Source organism: Apteryx mantelli, chromosome 8 (genome assembly GCF_036417845.1).
Source record: "Apteryx mantelli isolate bAptMan1 chromosome 8, bAptMan1.hap1, whole genome shotgun sequence".
Lineage (NCBI taxonomy): Eukaryota > Metazoa > Chordata > Aves > Apterygiformes > Apterygidae > Apteryx > Apteryx mantelli.
In genome coordinates, this window is record NC_089985.1 from 31,979,512 (window position 1) to 31,997,413 (window position 17,902).

The 17,902-nt window shown below is 47.1% G+C and overlaps 2 protein-coding genes across 11 annotated transcripts in view; both read right to left on the reverse strand.

Moving 5' to 3' along the window:
• Positions 1-691: 691 nt before the first annotated feature.
• Positions 692-4,191, reverse strand: CCDC17 (coiled-coil domain containing 17). Of its 5 annotated transcripts, XM_067301154.1 has the most exons (9): positions 3,924-4,191; positions 3,448-3,588; positions 3,201-3,324; positions 3,051-3,123; positions 2,839-2,946; positions 2,639-2,769; positions 2,460-2,554; positions 1,257-1,405; positions 692-811 (listed from the first exon to the last, which is right to left on the reverse strand). In XM_067301154.1, the coding sequence occupies exons 1-9, from the start codon at positions 4,074-4,076 to the stop codon at positions 802-804; spliced, it is 984 nt and encodes a 327-aa protein (XP_067157255.1). In that variant the 5' UTR covers positions 4,077-4,191; the 3' UTR covers positions 692-801. The 5 variants fall into 5 exon arrangements, 4 of the variants coding, with proteins under 4 accessions (XP_067157255.1, XP_067157252.1, XP_067157254.1 ...); XR_010884919.1 differs by having other exon boundaries at positions 2,432-2,769; XM_067301151.1 differs by having other exon boundaries at positions 2,460-2,769.
• A 3,049-nt stretch (positions 4,192-7,240) lies between these two features.
• The window catches only part of GPBP1L1 (GC-rich promoter binding protein 1 like 1), a 35,015-nt gene continuing 24,353 nt past the window's right edge, over positions 7,241-17,902 (reverse strand). For all 6 annotated transcript variants that reach the window (XM_067301162.1, XM_067301161.1, XM_067301166.1 and 3 more), the window contains 5 exons: positions 14,238-14,378; positions 11,073-11,231; positions 9,865-9,989; positions 8,876-8,978; positions 7,241-8,623 (listed from right to left, as the gene is read on the reverse strand). In XM_067301162.1, the coding sequence (XP_067157263.1) occupies positions 8,477-8,623; positions 8,876-8,978; positions 9,865-9,989; positions 11,073-11,231; positions 14,238-14,378 (675 nt within the window). In that variant the 3' untranslated portion in view covers positions 7,241-8,476. The remainder of the gene's footprint in view (positions 8,624-8,875; positions 8,979-9,864; positions 9,990-11,072; positions 11,232-14,237; positions 14,379-17,902) is intronic.

Genomic DNA, 17,902 nt, shown 5'->3' on the forward strand with positions numbered 1-17,902 from the left:
CTGCACCCTTGGTGCTGGAGTGGGGAGACAAAAGCTTCCTGCAATCACAAGTGAGCTTGTGGTGGCAGAGTTGATCTTGTGCAAGACTACAAAGCCCCTCTGTGTTGCTGGCACTGTGAGCCTCTGAAAGCAGATGGGCTCTTCCAGTGTAGCCCTGGCCTGGATTTGCTCTGCAGCTGTCACCGAAGTGCTAGCCCTGGGGCTTGAAGGGGTTGGGAGCCCAGCTCTGTGCTGCAATTTTAGCGCACTACAAGGGCATCATGCATTTACTCATTGCTTGCCCCTTCCCTCTGGGAGCCTGGTAGGCCAGTGCAGCACCTTGCTGGGGCCCCCACCCTAGGGAGAGCTCACCTGGCCCCTGTGTTTGTAATGATGAACTTGGGGCTTGGGCACCTTGTCCATAAGAGAGGCCAGCTGGGCCTTTTGCTCAGCTCTTCCTGCCCCTTCCTTAATCTGAAATATCCCTGCATTTGTGCACAGGGAGCCTGTGGGGACTGAGGGGCTGGGGCAGGGGACCTGCATTGAGGTGGCTGGGGACAGGCTCCTGCTCAATCCCCCAAGCCAGCCTCAGCCCTTGAGGCAGCACTTCCAGGGACTTTACTGTAGTGTGGCCCACAAGCAGACAGCGTTAGTCTGGGAAAAAATATATATAAAAATAAAGATGTCTGAGAAGTGAACAGTAACAGACTGAAGCCATTTATTCAACACCCAGCATGCAGCATCCAAAGGGGTGGAGGAAATCCTGCCCTGTTTTCTGATGGTCCCTGAGCCAAGCCATGAGTGCATCATGTTAAACTTCACCTAGAAATGGCTTGTGGTGGAGTCATGTCCAATGGAGCGAATGATAGGAAAAGGAGGAGGAAAAAAAAAAGCGATTGTGCCCCACTCTGCCTTCTGCCATGCCCCAGACTGCCCAGGGAAGAGGATGAAATCGCTCCCCTGCCCATGGTGTGGGGCCGCCTTCCCAGAGTGAGGAGCAGGCTGAGGCTGAGCCGGGGGCTTCAGGCTCTGCCTGACACAGTGCGTCCCCTCCCTGCTGCCAAAATTCCCGGAGCTGCTCCGGCCGCAGGACAGCCTCTGTGCACATCCCCCTTCCCACAGGGCCCCACTGATGCACAGTTATACAGCCGGTCCCAAACCTGCAGCTATTGCATTTTTCCACCCCCTTATAAAGCTTACGAGTAATAAAGCCCATCTTCCAGCTCGGAGGGGGGCCTGGAGCAGCGGCGCGGGGGCATGGCTCAGCCCCGGCTCACCTTCGGGGAGCTCCAGGCTGGTCCAGCGGCTCCTGATCTGGAGGGGGATCCTCAAGGACCACGTAGGGGGCGAGGGGGAAAGCGGTAGGGGCCGGCGGGCGGCTGGGGGCTGCGGCGCTGCCTGCACCCAGGGCTGGCCGATGGGGCGCCTGGGAACGGGGGTAAAAATGGCATGAAATGGAAAGGGGAGCGGGGGACCTGGCCCCATCCTGCCCGGAGACGTGGTAGATGCTGGTGGAGAAAACTCCCGGAGGCACCTGGGAGCAGCTGGGAAGTGCAAGCTGGGGCTAGGACTCAGGGAAACGTGGCTCATCCTGCAGCACGGGGCAATGCCGGGGAGCATGGGATGATGCCGGGGATCATGGGACGATGCCGGGGAGCGTGGGATGATGCCAGGGAGCACGGGATGATGCTGGGGAGCATGGGACGATACTGGGGAGTGCAGGGCGATGCCGGAGAGCACAGGGCAACGTAGGGTCTGGCATGACCAGGCGAGGGGCTCACCACCAGCGGGAACTGGTACATGGCCATGGCACTGGGATCAACCTCCAGCATGGGGTGCGTGTCCGCGTCTCTGGCGGTCGCCACGTGTGGGTGAGGCTCTGCCTGGAGAGGCGCCGACGGTCGCACAATGGGCTGCTCGGCGCCCTGGGGCTGCCGGCTTGGCCACAGTGGCTTGCGCCGGTGCCGAAACCTCCTGCTGGCATCCGCGCCAGGCCGGAGCAGGGCATGGGCGCCCCATGCGGGCATCGCTCACCTGAGCACCCCGATGCGAGGCTCTGGTGGGAGCCCCGTGCTTGGCACGGCGACGCTGCCTGCCCAGGGCGGTGGGAACACCGGGGGACGTCCCCAGGCAGGCACAGCTCCCTCCCTTCGTCCCCCCATGCCCCGGGACGAGGGCTCTTACCGTGGGTATGGGCAGGGGCGGTGGGATGGGGGGCGCCACGGGGGGCGGGAGCCGGGGGGGCCCCGGCTGCTCCGCGTGGCGCCGCAGCATCCCCACCTCCGCCTGCAGCCGGGCCAGTTCCGCCGCCTGCTGCTGGGCCACCAGGGAGCCTGGGGGGGGGGCGGCAGGGACGTCTGGGGTGGGGAGGTGGGGGGGGGGAAGCCTGCCGCCCCATGGCATCCCTCCATGGCTGCCTGTGGCCGAGCTCCCTGGGGAAGCGGGCACCTACCAGCGTCAGCTCTCCTCTCCCTCCTGACCTTCAGCCTCAGCAGCTCGTCCTCCAGCCGCCGGTTCTCCAGCTCCACGGCCAGCAGCTCCGTGCCCAGGGCCCCTGAACCAGCTGCCGGAGGCTCTGCCGGTGCCCACGAAGAGGCCTCAGATGGCGAGGGCTGTGCCAGGACCCAGCGCCGGGAGCCCCATGTCGTGGGGGACTTACTGGGCTTCCTGGCCCGGTGCGGCCGGGCATCCTGCTGCTCCAGCGCCGCAGCCTCCACCTGGAGCTCCAGGAGCTGGGCCAACACAGCCGGCTCACGCCCGCCGCCCTGCACGTAGGCCAGCCGCAGCGCCCTGCGCCGGCACCAGCATCAGTGGTGGTGGGGAAACACAGTGCCCCGCCGCCCCCGCTGCCCAGCTCACCTGACCTCGGTGGCCAGCGGCCCGGCGGCCGGCAGGAGGGTGGCAAGGCTGAGGGCAGCTGGCGTCCTGGCAGCGCTGCTGCCCCATGGGCCACGTCCCTCCGGCATCCTGGTTTGGGGGGGGGGGGGGGGGCGAGCAGTGAGGGTGAGGGGGCGACGCTGCCGGCAGGCTTCCAGCGCCGCTGAGCGCCCTTGCCCCGTGCCCAGGCTCACCGGCTGCTGCCTGCCACTGGCTCCCGCGACACGGCCTCCCGGCCTGCCAGCTCCCTGAGGCGCCGGCAGAGGCCTGCGGACATGGGGGGGAGACACCGTGGGGGCTGAGGGTAGCCACTTGCCCACCCCCAGCCCCTTGCTGGCGCCTACCCTCTCGCTGCTGCTCCAGCTGCCGGCTCCTGGCCTGGATTTCGGCCATGCGGCGCTCATGGGCCTCCGCCAGCTCCTGCCTCCGGGGCGCCGGGCGGCCGGGCGCTCCCTGGGGCGCGGGGGGCTGCAAAGGGCGGGAGGATGGGGGCCAGCCGCGTCCGACCAGACCCGGGGACGAGACCGGGCAGGTCCCCGTGCCGGCAGCCCTGCGGCCCCGCTCCGCCATGAGCAGCAGGGTTCGGTGTACCTGCTCCGCCGGCCTCCTCGCCGCCGGCTCCCCAGGGCCGGGCCAGGCACCGCGCAGCAGCGCTCGCTCGCGCCCTGTCAGCACCCGGCCCAGCGGGGCCCACCGCTGCGCCCCGTCGCACCGCGGCTGCTCCCGCTCCACCTGTGTCGCCGGGAAAAGGAGATGGCAGCACTCAGCACTGTTCCCGTGGGGCCGAGCGCGGGACACCCCCACCTCCCCCAGGAAAACGGGCTGGAAAGGGAGGGGGGGGGAAAAAAAAAAAAAAAAAAGCTCAAAAATCTAAGCTTTTCTGCCCTGGTCAAACTAAGCGGGAGAAGGGTGCCGAGGGCTGGCAGATGGGCCGGACCGCACTGAAATCAGTGCGATGCCTCGCCTCCAGCAACGGGAGCCCCCGGCCGCCGCAGGTCCCAGCCCCGTGCTGCCCCGGCCTCCCTGTTCCCATTCCCATTCCCGTTCCCAGCCTGGCTCCACACTACCGAGGCAGCCGCCGGCATCGCCGCCTTGCCCGGGGCCTCCCCGCTCGCCGCCAGGGTCCCGATGCAAAACCTCTCCACGTGCTTGTGCAGCAGCGGCCCGGAGCTGAAGCGCATGCGGCAGCCGGGGCAGGGGAAAGTCTTTGCGCCCGGCATCCAGCCCCCTTGGTGCGGTGCGGCGTAGTGCGGTGCTGCCCTGCGACACCCCAGGAGAGCGGGAGCGGGAGCGGGAGCGAGGGCGGCCTGGCGGGCCCGGCGGCCGTGGCGCTTGGGCCGCGTTGCTAAGCGGGGAAGGAGGGAGGGAGGGAGGGAGGGAGGTGCCGCGGTGCCGGGCCCTGTTTGCCTTGTGGGCCGGGCAGCAGCCATGGCAGGTCCCCACGCTCCCCGCGGAGGGACGGGAGCCAGCGCTGCGCAGCGCCAGCGCAGCGGAAAGGGCCCCTGGTTTGGGCTCTTAACCCCACCTGGGTTTTATAGTCTTTGGTTCCGTCTCAGCCCCAAAACGGGGCACCCCAGCCACCTTCCCCGAGCAGGGCCCTTCCCGGCTCCACCGCATTGCTCCGTGCCGGATCCACTGAATTCCTCCCCCAGCACAGCCTTGGAAAGCTGCTTGGAAATTCACCTTCTCCCCTGTTTATTTCCGCCCTTTACCACTGGTGATGAAAAGGGGGAAAAAAAGCCCTTTGGTTATCTAAACACCTCGCAGAAAGTTTGGTGGGAGGATTCCCCCAGCTGGTGCTTCTGGTGGCGCACGGTGGCCAAGGCTGCCCCTTCCCGGCGGCATCCCCGGGTTTCGCTGCCACAAAGCGCTCGCTGTCGGCCTCTTCCAGCCTCCAGCTGCCAAGGGATTGGGTCTTTCCTTCTGTGCAGCAACCTTTTACATAGTTAGAGACTCTAATTCCCCCCCGATTTGGTCTAAGGCTTTTTCAGTGTCCTGTCTCAGGTCTCAGCCCCCTGTAACTCCCCAGCAGGCTTGTGATGACGGGGCCCCGTGTCCTTCCAGGGGCAGCACCCAGAGGCGGGTGCATGCAGTGAGGCCTCCCCAGTTCAGCTGGAGGCTGCTCTGCTGCAGGAGTTAACCAGTCCCCGAGAGCCACGGGGAAGAGCGCTGGCTCTAGTTATTTTTATGACAACTGAATTGCTGTGTGCAATGGTTCGAAAGCACCGCTCGCTTTCCCAGTGGCCGGGGCAGACATGCTCTGTCCTGCTGCTATTCGGCCTGAATATGGTTAGAGTAACTACCCCATTTTACCTCCAAGTTACTGGATCAGCTTGCAACAGCTGATCTGAAGGGGGAACAGCATATGAATAGCAAAATCGCCCCAAATGATTGTCAGGAGGATTTTTCTGACCATGCATGTTCAAATGCTGGCAGCAGTGATATAGCGAGGTAAAACTCTCTTCTATACAATGCCTGAGACTTCCACATCTCCTTATACACTGGGGAGCAGAATGAAAAATTGAAACTGGCAGCCCCTCTATGTTGTGGTGTTCACTTAGAGGGAAAACACTGGGCTCCTACGTAGAAAACAAATGTCTTCCACTTCTGTCTAGTAGGCTGAACATGAAGTCTGACAGCCCAGAGACAAATACCTTCCACCCAGGGACAAATACAATGTAATTTACAGCCCTGCTAGACATCCACATCATTGCAGCTATTCAGGGCCGTTGTCTTCCAACACTTTCCTGTCCCTGCACAGCACTGAAACAGTGCAACAACCAACCAAGGGACTGTTTGGCCTTCAGACCTGTCACGGGCCAGACAGCGTTCGGAATTCACCTCCATTCTGCAGCTCCTCCGGCTGAGCTGCAAAGCAGATCCAGACTTCCACATCACCTCAGCCTGTCCGAGAGGACTGTCTGTTCCTGTGTACTACATGTGTCACATCACACCCAGCTTTTCACACTGTAGTTAGTCCGGGCTGGTGAGGTATTCAGCCTCCACCTCTACGCTTTATTAACCCTAAGGGGGAATGCTGGCTCCTGCTCTACAGTGCCCCCCCTTTTCCCCCTCCCTGATTACAAGACGCAGTCTTTAACCAAGCAAGCAACCTCAGCCCTGAGGCGAAACTGCTCTTTCCAGCCTCCGTCAGCTTGTTTTTCACTGCTGTGCCTGGTCCAGGGCTGCTACAGTTGTTGCTAGAATTAGTTCTTTCACCCCTTACCCCACTCTTTTCTCAGGTTGCTTGTTTTTATGAATACTCCAGGTGAAGGGACACCTGCAATTCCTTCTCAGGGGGATGGAGCTCTCCCTCTCCCATTGCAGATTGTTACAGCAACTCAAACAAAAAAAACCAAAAATACAAAAATTCAAATTCAAACCTGCTGTTTGAACTAAGCTAATTTGCTCAATTAGGTGCTCTCCAGAGGCAATCTAACTCATCTCAGTTTCTTCACTGTTTAAACCACACCAAGTCTCTTTGGATGGCAGGGATGCAGAAGTTGAAGCAAGTAAAGCATCCATAGATAGGATGGAAGGAGCTCTCAATGTCATTACACAGGTCATTCTTTCTCGTCTCCTGTCAGATAGGTTCCTTATTCCAGACAAGACTATTTTAGCATTACAATAATGTTTTAAACATTTAGTTAGCCCACTACAAGTAGCTATCTATAGGGATTCTATCTATAGGGATTCAATCTGAAAGACTTCTTTACACTTAGCCTATTTCTTGAAAATACATTTGTATGAATTTCCACATCACCTTTTACATGCATTTAATGGGAGAGAGTTTTAAAATGGATAAACTGAACTGATGCAACTTTCACAGACAAAAGGCAAATCTGATGAGAACCAAAGAGGTACAACCCTCAAAAGGAGCTAGAAGATCAGAGAAGCATCCTAGGGACTCCAAGCATTTCACAGAACATTCCCAGGCAGAGGCACCAGCTGGGAGCTAGTCTCAGGTTAGTAGTGAGAAAGCAATACCTGTTAGCCCTCTTAGTATATTAATTTTGTGTCACAGTGTCCAAGTGACAGCATAAAACTAAAAGCACAATTGTAACAGGAACACCTGGCCTAGCTGAAAGCATTCCCTTGAGTCCAAATGCAAAGATCCATGGCTAAGCACTGTTAATTTTATTACACATCTATCATTTTTTGCAGGATCAGGAGGAGTAGATTAAAAACAAGCAAAACCTAGCATGAAATCCTGCCCACACTAAGGTCAGCAGGTGTCTCATCATTTCAATGAGACCTGAATTTCATACTCAATGTGCAGTTCCACCCACTGACTCGCACAACCATGCCAATACTTCCCAATCAAAAATGTTTGTGTACAAGCTGAGCTTAAACAGACACTGAAATAGCTTAGGCCACAAACGAGTTGTTTGTAAAATCCTTTTTAATCTAATAGAAATGTTTTCATGAATTTTTAAAAAAGATTTCAATGAAAACAGCTTTGGATTCAGACATTCCCTTGCCATGTTGTGAACATAAACAGCAGCATTGCACTAGGAACAGGAAGTGACACCAACCAGTCGAGCTTCACTGTCTATTTTGTATGAAGCGGAAAAAAAAAGTGAACTGCTTTAGTAGAAGATAATTTGAATTATTTGATTCTTTTTTTTTTTTTTTTTTTAAACAAACATGGGCTATCATCTCACCATTGCTCTCCCTCTCCCTTTTTAAAGGAAGAGTTTAGCTTCTGCAGTCTGAGCACTACAGCAATGTTTGCCAAGTGGAAAAATACAGTGGGAGAAGTATTTATCATCAGTGCTATTAAAACCCCAAAGTTGCAAGTCCCTTTAAAGGAAAGCTTTTCTTACATAAGAAAGACAATTAGAATTGGCAAACTGATGCAAAATATTTATTCCAAGTTAGTTATTTTTGATGCAGTAGTTTTTCCCCCTCATACAGACTCAATGTGATAGTCACTTTTTTAAATCTGTAAATAATGTTATCAAAATAATCTTAATCTTTGAAATCTCACAAAAATTTATATTTTACAATCCACCCTGAATATCAAGGCTGCAAGAAGAAGAACACAAACAATTCCTATATCCAAGTATTTTACAGCTGTACCCAAAAAAAGAAAACCACAAACGCCTGGTTAAGTGATGAAGCTCCCCGAGCCGCCAAAAAAAATAAAATAAAAAGTTCATGTTATTAGCATTAATTTAACACAATTAGAACTTCAATAGCCATTTTGTCATTGACAATGATTGTTTTAGCACATTGTTACCGCACAACATTATGTAATGCAGGCGGCACTGTTAGAAGCTTGTTGTTGCAAAGATCAGTCAGTCACTTGTATCCTGCTTACAAGACTGAACTTGTGCACTGCCCCACAAGGGATTTTTCTCAAAATTTGCTAGCTGCACAAACTTCTATTAAGCATTAGGGCAAAACCAAAAGAAAAAGCTAAAGAAGCCAATTTCTCTCTTCTTTGGGATACAATTATTTCCCTTGTGCATGAAATATCAACAACAAAAGAAAAAAAACTGAACAGACTGGAGACAGAATAAACTCTGTTTAGTTTATACAACCCCAAACACGTGTTGAACTATGAACTGAGTTTATTGGGTTGATTTTATTTATTTTAATTTTCTTGTGCCCACTTTCAGGCATCGTCATCTGAAGTTTCACTGCTACTAGTTTCTGTGTCCGAGTCCTCAATCTTTGTCTTAAAAGTGCTTCTCCAGTGGAACAACAGGCTGGAGCTGCGGCCCTGAAGAAATCCGTTCTTCCCAAATCCATTTCTTCTTCGCTGTAGGAATGAAAGTAAGTTTTAAAACAGGCAAAAGTGGACAGAGTAATTGTCACTGACCATCTGTGGACACCCATCATATTTTTAGTTGTAGATACCCTCTCAGTATGGATAATGCAGTCATCTATCGCACTACAATTTCAGTTCAATACCTTGTCCTCTGGAACATCCTAGAAATTACACTGCAGAAGACTTATGCATCAGAAGGGAGAGGGAGAAGACCAGTCACTGTGGCAAGAGCTGTAAACATACCTGCTCTGATTTAATTTGGAACTCTTTGAGCTCATCCTCCGTGAGGGGAAGGTAGTTCTCATCATTTTCAGGATATTCCTGCCATCCCATTTCTTTCAGTAACCTGATTTGTGGGAAAAGGGCACAGGAATTAAAGCAAGAGAACAGAGGCAAAGTAGAAAACAGCCTATCCATAAAGCACAAGATTTTGTATTAACCACTCCCAATTCACCAGGGAATCATCTTCTATGTTAGAGATCACCATAACATTTTACTTAATGCCTGGTGTTTATCCAACATTTTTCATACGCAGTGTGTTTTACAAATATTTAATCCTCAGAGCCCTGTACATAACTACTCTGGCAGGAGGAAAGCAAGGTAGAAATCTGAAATTATACCCAGGGACACTGAAGGAGGACATAAGCAATCAAACCAGTATCTCAGCTCAGGATCTTCTAAAACTTACTATTCATTTATATCAGATGCTCATATGCTGCTTACTCAAGCAAGATACAAGTTGAGATGCTAGGTAAATATTTTCTTACCCCCTCCCAACTTTACAGCATTTAAAGCAGCACAGGAGTAACGTAAGCCCAGACAGACAGGAAGTGTGTGTGTGTGGGGTCTATCTTCAGTCTCCAGACCCTCACATTTAGGACAACCTCTTGTAAATTAACCAGAGTGACACTAGATTCTGGCTGCCTCCCAGTGTGGGCAGGTAAAAATCTAGGCAGCGTTACCACACAGTGATGTGGCATAAGAGAAGTAAAGGAATTTAATTATAGACTGTGGCAAAATCTTGGCTCAGCTGTCAGTGCCTTGTTTTACTTTTAGCAAGCCTCCACCCAGATCGGTACTAGTAATGAAGCCCACACATCTCTAGCTCCGTACACACAAAGCTAGTGCTGCTTCCCAGGCTGAGTTTTCTTTGAAATAGCTGTCTTCTCCTAGCACAGTGTAACAAGTCACCCTCCTTTATTCCAGATACTCCTATTTTGCCATTTCCTTACCTGTGTTCTGCTTCCAATGAATGAGAGAGGTTTTCCCCCTCCTCTGGCAAAGGGAGAGAAAGGCCATTCTGATGGCAATTCTCTTCCCAGTTTTCCTTTGGTTCTGGTGTGCTGTTGCTCTCCATCTAAAGAAAAATGAAAGCGTCAAGGTGTGCTTGCACAGACAGCACTGAAGAACAGTTCCAAGTTCAAGTTTCTGCTTTTGAAGTAAGGCAAAACCTTTCACCTTGAGTTAGCGCTTTCAGAGCCTGGACTGACAATGCTTGAAAGCAACTTCTATGTGGCCGTGATGGGAGGACAAGACATGAATGACATTTGGCAGGCTGCAGTTTGATGTCAAAAGAATAAGTGCTAACATTACAAAGCCATCATTAGTGGCTTCAGAATCAGAATAAGAAAGCCATGAGAATGAAATTCTCTTAAGGATGACCATTATATAAACATTAAACCACAAAACATATGCATTTAAGGGTCTAGTCCAAGCCTGAGGCTTGAGCCACTATCTGTACCTTTCACCAGCACAGAATTCAACTTTCCTGTGGATGCAGTTTGACAAAGAGGTATGAAAGGAAATTAAGATCTTAAAATATAGAGTGTTGTTTCACTCCTCAGAAAATCCTTGCAAAAAATCTAGATTACTTTCACCATCTGTCACCCTCCTTTCCACCTCATTTATTACTTATCCTTTGGCATTTCATTATGTTGTGGATCTCTTAATCCCACTGCTGTGCTCTTTGGACACAAAGTGCCCCTCTGCTGGTGTGCTTTGGACACAAAGCCCATTAGCAGCTACAGACCTACCGTGCATAACACGAGTTCTGTTTTCAACTAGGTTCCACTAAAAACTACTGTCCCAATCTCACTTGCATGAAAATAGCCGACTTTCATATAGAAGAGCATTGAAACAACATTGTGAGTTGTTGTTTGGACCTAGTATTTTTGTGCATGCTGATATGCGTGTGTAAAGTGCTGAGTTTCCAAGTGTTCCCATTTGCTGCTCTTTATCTCAGTGGCAGCATGGCAAAAAGCTACTACTGGCAGGATTTCAGTAAGCAGCTCACTATCAGAACAGGCACATGTGTGCTAGACCAACAGAAGTCAGTCCTTTCCTCCTCCAAAGTCTGAATTACACACAGTACTCTGTTTTTTCAGTACCCAACTCCTTAAATGCACAATGCCCAGATATACAGTGAAGACAGTGATCTTACATCATCCAGCTTGTCACATTCTCTGTTCTCCGTGATCTCCCCATTCCTATCATCTTTCAGTGCCTTCAGGAACTCGCTCTTTTTATCGGTGGTGCGGCGCATCAGCTTTGTCAAGCGTGAAGAGCAGATCTCGATGGGAGGGGTGGTGCTGGAAGGACTCTGGACAAGAAAAGTAGAATATAGAGACTTTTGAACTGCACTGCTGCTAAAATGGGCCCCTCATCAGTGTCTGTGCTTATACCTTCTAAACACCTGCCCGAGTTTCTTGGCTGGCTCTCAACCCCTCAAGAAATCTAATGTCAAATTCCCATCAAAATCCTGGAGTATATATATGGAGTTCATCTCTGGCTACTCTGAGAATTTACTCATTAATATGGACAACTGACTCAGTTCAAAATAATAAACTAGAAGCTCACATGCAAAGCCCTTTTCCTTAAGTGCTTTGATTTTTCTCTTTTCCTCGATATAAAAACAGTCTAAAAGTTTCCTGAAGCCTGTAGTGTTTTTCCTGTTTTCAGCTAGACTGAGAAGCTTGCAAACTCAGGCTCATCAAAATAAATCTACTTCACTTTACACAGGTCTCTGTGCAAAGATGAAGGGACCTAAAATATTTAGCAAAATAAGAACAAGGCAGCAACTGCTGCTTGTATTTCTAGTGCCTGCTGAGCATGAGACACTGGTGTGTGAAATGCCTCTGCCAGAGAAGCGTGTACTGTAAGTAATGCCTTATGGTAACATTTGCCAAGTAGCCTTTTCAGATTTTGCCCAATTCAACACTAAGAGACAAATCGAGCAATTGTAAGAGATGTAACAAATGGCTGTGAATGTTAGGATAAAAAGCTAGTGTAGTACTTTAATTAGAGCTCTCAACATGGTAATTAATTTGACTGCAAGTGACAAAAGGTAACAATGAGCAAAGACTAAAAATTAAAAGTCTCCTGGTAGTTTGCAATATTCTAATATTGCACTCGAGCTCTTTGCTCCAAGTAGCCTTTTTAATAGCACCACACAGAACTGCTGATGTACCAAGGCTTAATTTCTACACATCAAGAAAACAGCGGAAAACATTACAGCTAATGCTTAATAACAACAGGTTCTTGAAAAGGGATTGAATTTCATCTCAGTTTTGATGTTACTCAGAACCTTCTGCAGAAGGATTTACAATATCAAGAGAATGTTATGCAAATAGGTACAAAAAGTCATTTTTTGGCATCTCTTCTAAAGGGAGGTTTAGCCCTTTGACTGAAACAAAGAATTTCTCAGATTTCTTACAAGAAAGCTGTGTATAATCTCAGATTTGCTCAGATCTCAGTCTATAAAAGGGGTGGCCTCTCTTACAGAAGTGCGATCCTGTATGATTTTAAGAATTCAGGCTATAGAGCTAATGATTATCTTAGATTGGCTTGTGGGGACCCAGGGACAGTGCTAGTTGGTATCTTCCTAGTTTTCAAGACACTGGTCTCTTATGAATAATGGTGCTATTTTCAGCACTTCTGCAGGAAAGGCATTACCCTATTTCAGAAATGAGAAGGCAGAGATTACATGTAGTAGGCCATGAGAGCTACGACTAAAGTAGTATTTGCTGGCCATGGTCCTGTTCATACTGCATGCCTCCAACAGATTCAAAGGAAAATGTATTACAAGTGTTCAGTCTTAGCTAGGTAAGATTAAGATTTTTTTTTTTAGTTGATTGATGCTAGTAATATAAGAAGCAATAAAGGAAGTTTTGCTCTTTCTAGGGAAAAAGCCCAACTGCCTAGTCCTGCTGTCAGATTAGTACTTACAACCTTGCTGACTAAAGTTTCAGGCAAGAGCGTCACTGAAGAAAAAAAAGTCAGAGATTATATTGCACAGTAGTAATGCAAGTAAAGTGCACATTCCCTCTTAGTATTTACCTGGAGGTGAAAGCTTATTTTGTTTACACATTTATGCTGCAAAGGTATGCATACCATGCTGTGCATTGCAGAGAAAGGCAGTCACTAGTACAAAGGACTTGGTCTAAGGACATGCAGAGAAGTAAGATAAAAGGATACAATGCAAGATCTAGATTGTTAAATGACAGGCACATGCTTGTTAACTATTGCTCTGGTGACTGCTTTTACACTCACAGTGGTTAAAACAGAAAAGGGCAGACTGTTTCAAAGTAAAGCCTACAAAGTAGAGAACCATAAAGACAACAGATTTTCTTTTAGAAGTAAGATCTATAAAGGAGAAAGACAAATGCACTCACAACTAGAAAATCCCTGTTACACTTAAAATGCAAAGAATTCTCATTTCAAATTTTGTGAACAAGTCACTTATAGCATTTTTTTTTATTATTATTAAACATATGATCACAAACCTATTGAGTTTTGATTCCCAAGAGTGGAGGGAAAAAATATTCAATACCACTTTTCTATTAAGCTTTGTGGAGTTTCAAGATCCAAATGAGCATTTTGTATATAAACTACTCGACAAAAATCTCTTTACTGTCCCATCTATGGGAAAGTATAAAAATGCTGGCCAAAACACATCACAAGCACTGCTGAAAGGTTAGATATTTGTATTCCAAAGTTCTGTCCATACTTCAGACAAAAAGAGAGGTAAATTAGTTTTAACCTCAGCAGATTACACCCTTCCAACACCAACATTAAGAACAGACACTGTAGCTGAAGAGTACAAGTGTCCACACACTGAACTCCTTAAATATTTTGGACTGTTCAGAGCTTACTGCACATGATCCTGTTCTCCTAGAGAGGAAGAAAATGAGGTCGATCACTCTTCTTCCCCTCCTCCCATATTAAAGAATAGCATGGGAATCAGTTTACCTTCCAGTTCATGCCTGTTCTTGGTATCTGCACTCCAATAACACAGCAGACTGTGGACACTGATTGTATGTGCGTCCAGTTACTCATGCAGCATTATTTAAAGCATTCATACCTTTTTACATTGGAGGGAAATTCTAATACCTCTGGACAAACACCAGTGGCAATGCTTTACATCCAGATAAGCTACATTTTTATTTAAGTCTATTAGGGGTGTGGCACAATTTGCTAAGAATGTACAAGTGAGTCATTCTTCAAGGGTGCAAAACTAGGTACTACATCCATAGGACCTTATCACATTTAAGCTATAGTAGGCAGCAGTGGTAAAGTTACCATCTGATCCCTGAACCCAACCCCTTACCTCTTTGGGAGAGGTGAGGACTGAGCCACTCGCCAGTACCGCTGGTTTGGTTACAGACACTGGACTGGTAAAGGCAGACTCACGGCTGGAGGAAAGTGAGCCTGGTTTATGTTCACTTCTGTTAGCTTTCCATGGACTTGGCTATATTGAAGAGAACGCAAAATACTAGACAGTAAAAGGTATGGCACAAGCATGGGTTGATTACAAGCAGTAAAACAAGTTAACAAACATTAATTATATTGGCTTTAATTGTCTGTTGTACAGATTTTTTTCCCCTCCCTAAGAGCAGTCTCAAGCTTAATCCTAAAACCATTATTCCCCCCCCCCCCCCATCATCTACTATTTTCCCCAGACCACATCAAAATTCTGCTTCGTGGGCACCACTCTCTAGTAAAACACTGTTAGTGCTCAAAGAGAAAATCCAACACTGTCCATTAGCTGGAATCACCATGGAGTAACACAATGTATCCTAGAGCTCCTCATAGCCAGGACATAAAACATCCCAGTTACATTCACACTTCAGACATGGGAACACCTTTGCCACAAAAAGGGACTGCATCACTTGACAGGAACTTCCCCTGCATGAAGAAGAAACATCAAGGAATGCTTCTATTTGGGCTGAGAATGAGTCGTTTATGTCACATGGTTCTGAGTGTCCATCACTGCACTGATTTAGAAAAAAAAAAGATAAAAACTAAAAGGAAAAGCCTTTAGAATTTATTACTGAAAAGCCAGTTAATTAAAGTGCAAGAGCAGCTACTGTTTTGCTCTTGATACTCTATGCAGTATCCATTCAGATAACTGGCACTTAGTTTGCCTGAAAAGCAAGGACTTCAAGATAAATCTTTGCTACTTGGAATGTTGTTTTTGGGCCTCTCTCATCAACCAAGGACAAACCTTGTAGTGACAGCCTTCACTACGAGGATCCTAATGAGACTTGCATCAAGTAGCATGAGAAATACACCTGTCAGAGCATTAAAACATACTATTCCTTTGAATCATTAGACTTCTGAGGTCAACTTGAAGTCACTAGCAAAGTAATCAGCGCACAGTGGGATTAAATTAAACTTGAGATGAAACAAATCTTTCTTTCTGCAAAAGTCAAGAGTTAAAGCCATTACTTCAGTATGCTCTAACTGTCTTACTGGGTGTTTCTCTTCCTTCAGGGGAGACCATCAGCACATTCACATTACCAATCTTCCGCTCCAACTTGAAAACCAAGAACAGTCCACATTACTGAATGAATTATTCTGCACTCACACTACAGACTCCAAACACTCCCTTCAAACCCAGGAGAGAGCCTAAACTGCACAATATTGCATGGTACTAAAATCAGGGGTGGAGAATTACTTTGACAAAAAGTTCCTCTTTGCAGACTCCCATGATTGTCCTGTTCAGATGCCGTGGTTGCTCATTCAGATACCTCTTGGCTGCTAATTGTTATTCTCTCAGCTTCCACAAAGGGGCAGCTCAGACAAATTCAAAGACAGACCCCTCTCAGTATTTTAGGGAGGCCACTAGAGTCAAGCAAGACACAAGAGGTAAAGTTGAACATCAGCAGGGACTGTCTGCAGATTATTACCTTCATATATATTACTTAACAGTGAACAATTAGCCGCCTCTAAAGAACGAATGTACTTGTTTCCACTGCAGAGTTCTTTCCCTTTCCTCTCAATACTACTTGGTACAACTAACAAAAACATTTTTCATTCAGTTTGCCTGTGACAGCTTTCCAATACTGCAGACTTCATCGACAGGAACGTTTCGACCCCTCTATTACTTTAGGCACTACAATTTCCATACAACTTCCTAGAGTCCTCAGAGGAATGCATCCTACCACAGCTGCTTTATGTTTGTACAAAAAGAAAAGTCACATACTATTTTTCTAGCTGATATGTTGCCATATCCTCCACTTTAAAGATAAATATGAAATCTGGAATGCAAATGAGAGCTACGTAATGTGCAAAACCACCTAACAGAAATCCCATTATTTTTGATACAAACTTCCATACCACAGTCACAATGCTGTCTCAATAAAACCAAAACATTTTTTTTTATTATTTATAAAAATTAAAGGGTCTATTCCAACTGTGAGCAGAGATTAACACATCTTTGGACTCCTCTGAAAAATCAAAATTTAAAGATTCTAATTTCAGGGCACAGTTAGGAAATGCTTCAAAAGCATTCTGACTAGACTGAATTAATGAAAAGCCTATCACTAAATGCTTTAGAAGCAGTCAAAACAAATGCAACCGTGACTGCATGGCAGGAAATAATAGCTAACTAAACAGATTTTTATGTCCAGCTTCTACAGTTCCAAGCAATAAGGTATACCAGAAGCAGCAGTACCATTAGGCACATTTACACAGCTTTCAGAAGCGCATTTCCGTCTCTCAAGATCTATGGTTTGCGCAGTACTAACTTCCAGACCTCACAACGTATCTTTGCCCTCAATAGCAACAGCTAAGACAGAAAAGCTGTACTTGTTTCTACTTCAAATAAAATAGATTTTTGGTGAACAATCAAGGGGACAACCTAATGGTTTGGACAGAAACTGTATCACTGGCTTTATGCTTCAAAACCACTCAAAATACTCAGACTAAAAATAGATAAGACTATATATACATGTACATCAAAGCTGCACAAGTAAATTTAAAAGCCACAGAAGACTCAGCAACCATCAGAAGCTGCATCTTGTTTAACTTCCAAATTCTAAACAAGTATGTGTATGGACTTAACAGCTTGAGCCAATAAAAAAAATTATATATTTTATTAATAGCCCTTCATAATGGACCAAATTATGCCACGACACTCAGAGATCAGTTTTTAAATTAAAGTTTTATATTAACTTATTTGATAATCATTCTAATTAATTTTTTTTCCTACAGTTGGCAAAATTTGGTCTGAATTAAAAAAACTTACGAAAGGGAAAAGTTCTAACTTTACTTTCTTATAAAAAAATTGTTAATCTTTTTGATTTAGCTTTTATCTTTGAAATGTGCAAGACTATTCTATTCTAATCACAAGGAAAATTTTGCTGGAATGTGTCAACCAGCACTGGTAGTTATTCCCACACCTTTTTAAAGAACAATTTAACTAATAATTTTCTTTAACTTCTTTAGTACTTTGAATACCAATCTTACAAAATTTCTAGGGCATCTATACATGTAGATTATCTGGAAAAATGGGCAAGAAAGTCTAGAACTAACATAAGAAACAAAATCCACTTGGTTTTTCAACACTTCTCTCTTTCAATCACAGAGAGAAGGCACAAAATCCATTACTTTTTCAGGTTGGTCTTTAAGGCTCAACTAAATTAAAGATACATTGCAGGATGCTACAATCTAATCTGATTTTAGCCCAATTGTGTTTTAAACTTGTCAAAGTATCATAATCCAATAAAGATTTTTTTAGAGTAGTCCCGTGAAAAATTCGAGCACATCTTAGCACACATTCCACCTCTCCAGAACTGCCCGTTTTATCTAATTAAGATAAGGATTTGTAACACATCAGAACACGCCCATTCAGACAGACATTAATACAGTCAGAACAGAGGTTAGTTCTATATATGGACAAGACCAAATGGCATTTTAACAGGGAACAACAATTTTAATAATAGACAAGCCTTGACTGTAAGGGCTACTACTCCAAAACCCACTATTCAA

Bases quoted from the DNA above. Each gene is read 5' to 3' on its own strand.
- CCDC17 (XM_067301151.1), bottom strand. From the start codon at position 4,076: ATGCCGGGCGCAAAGACTTTCCCCTGCCCCGGCTGCCGCATGCGCTTC. The intron at 3,124-3,200 runs GTAGGCGCCAGC...CCATGTCCGCAG, and splicing joins GCTGGAGCAGCAGCGAGAGG to GCCTCTGCCGGCGCCTCAGG. The intron at 2,947-3,050 runs GTGAGCCTGGGC...CCCCCAAACCAG, and splicing joins CCAGTGGCAGGCAGCAGCCG to GATGCCGGAGGGACGTGGCC.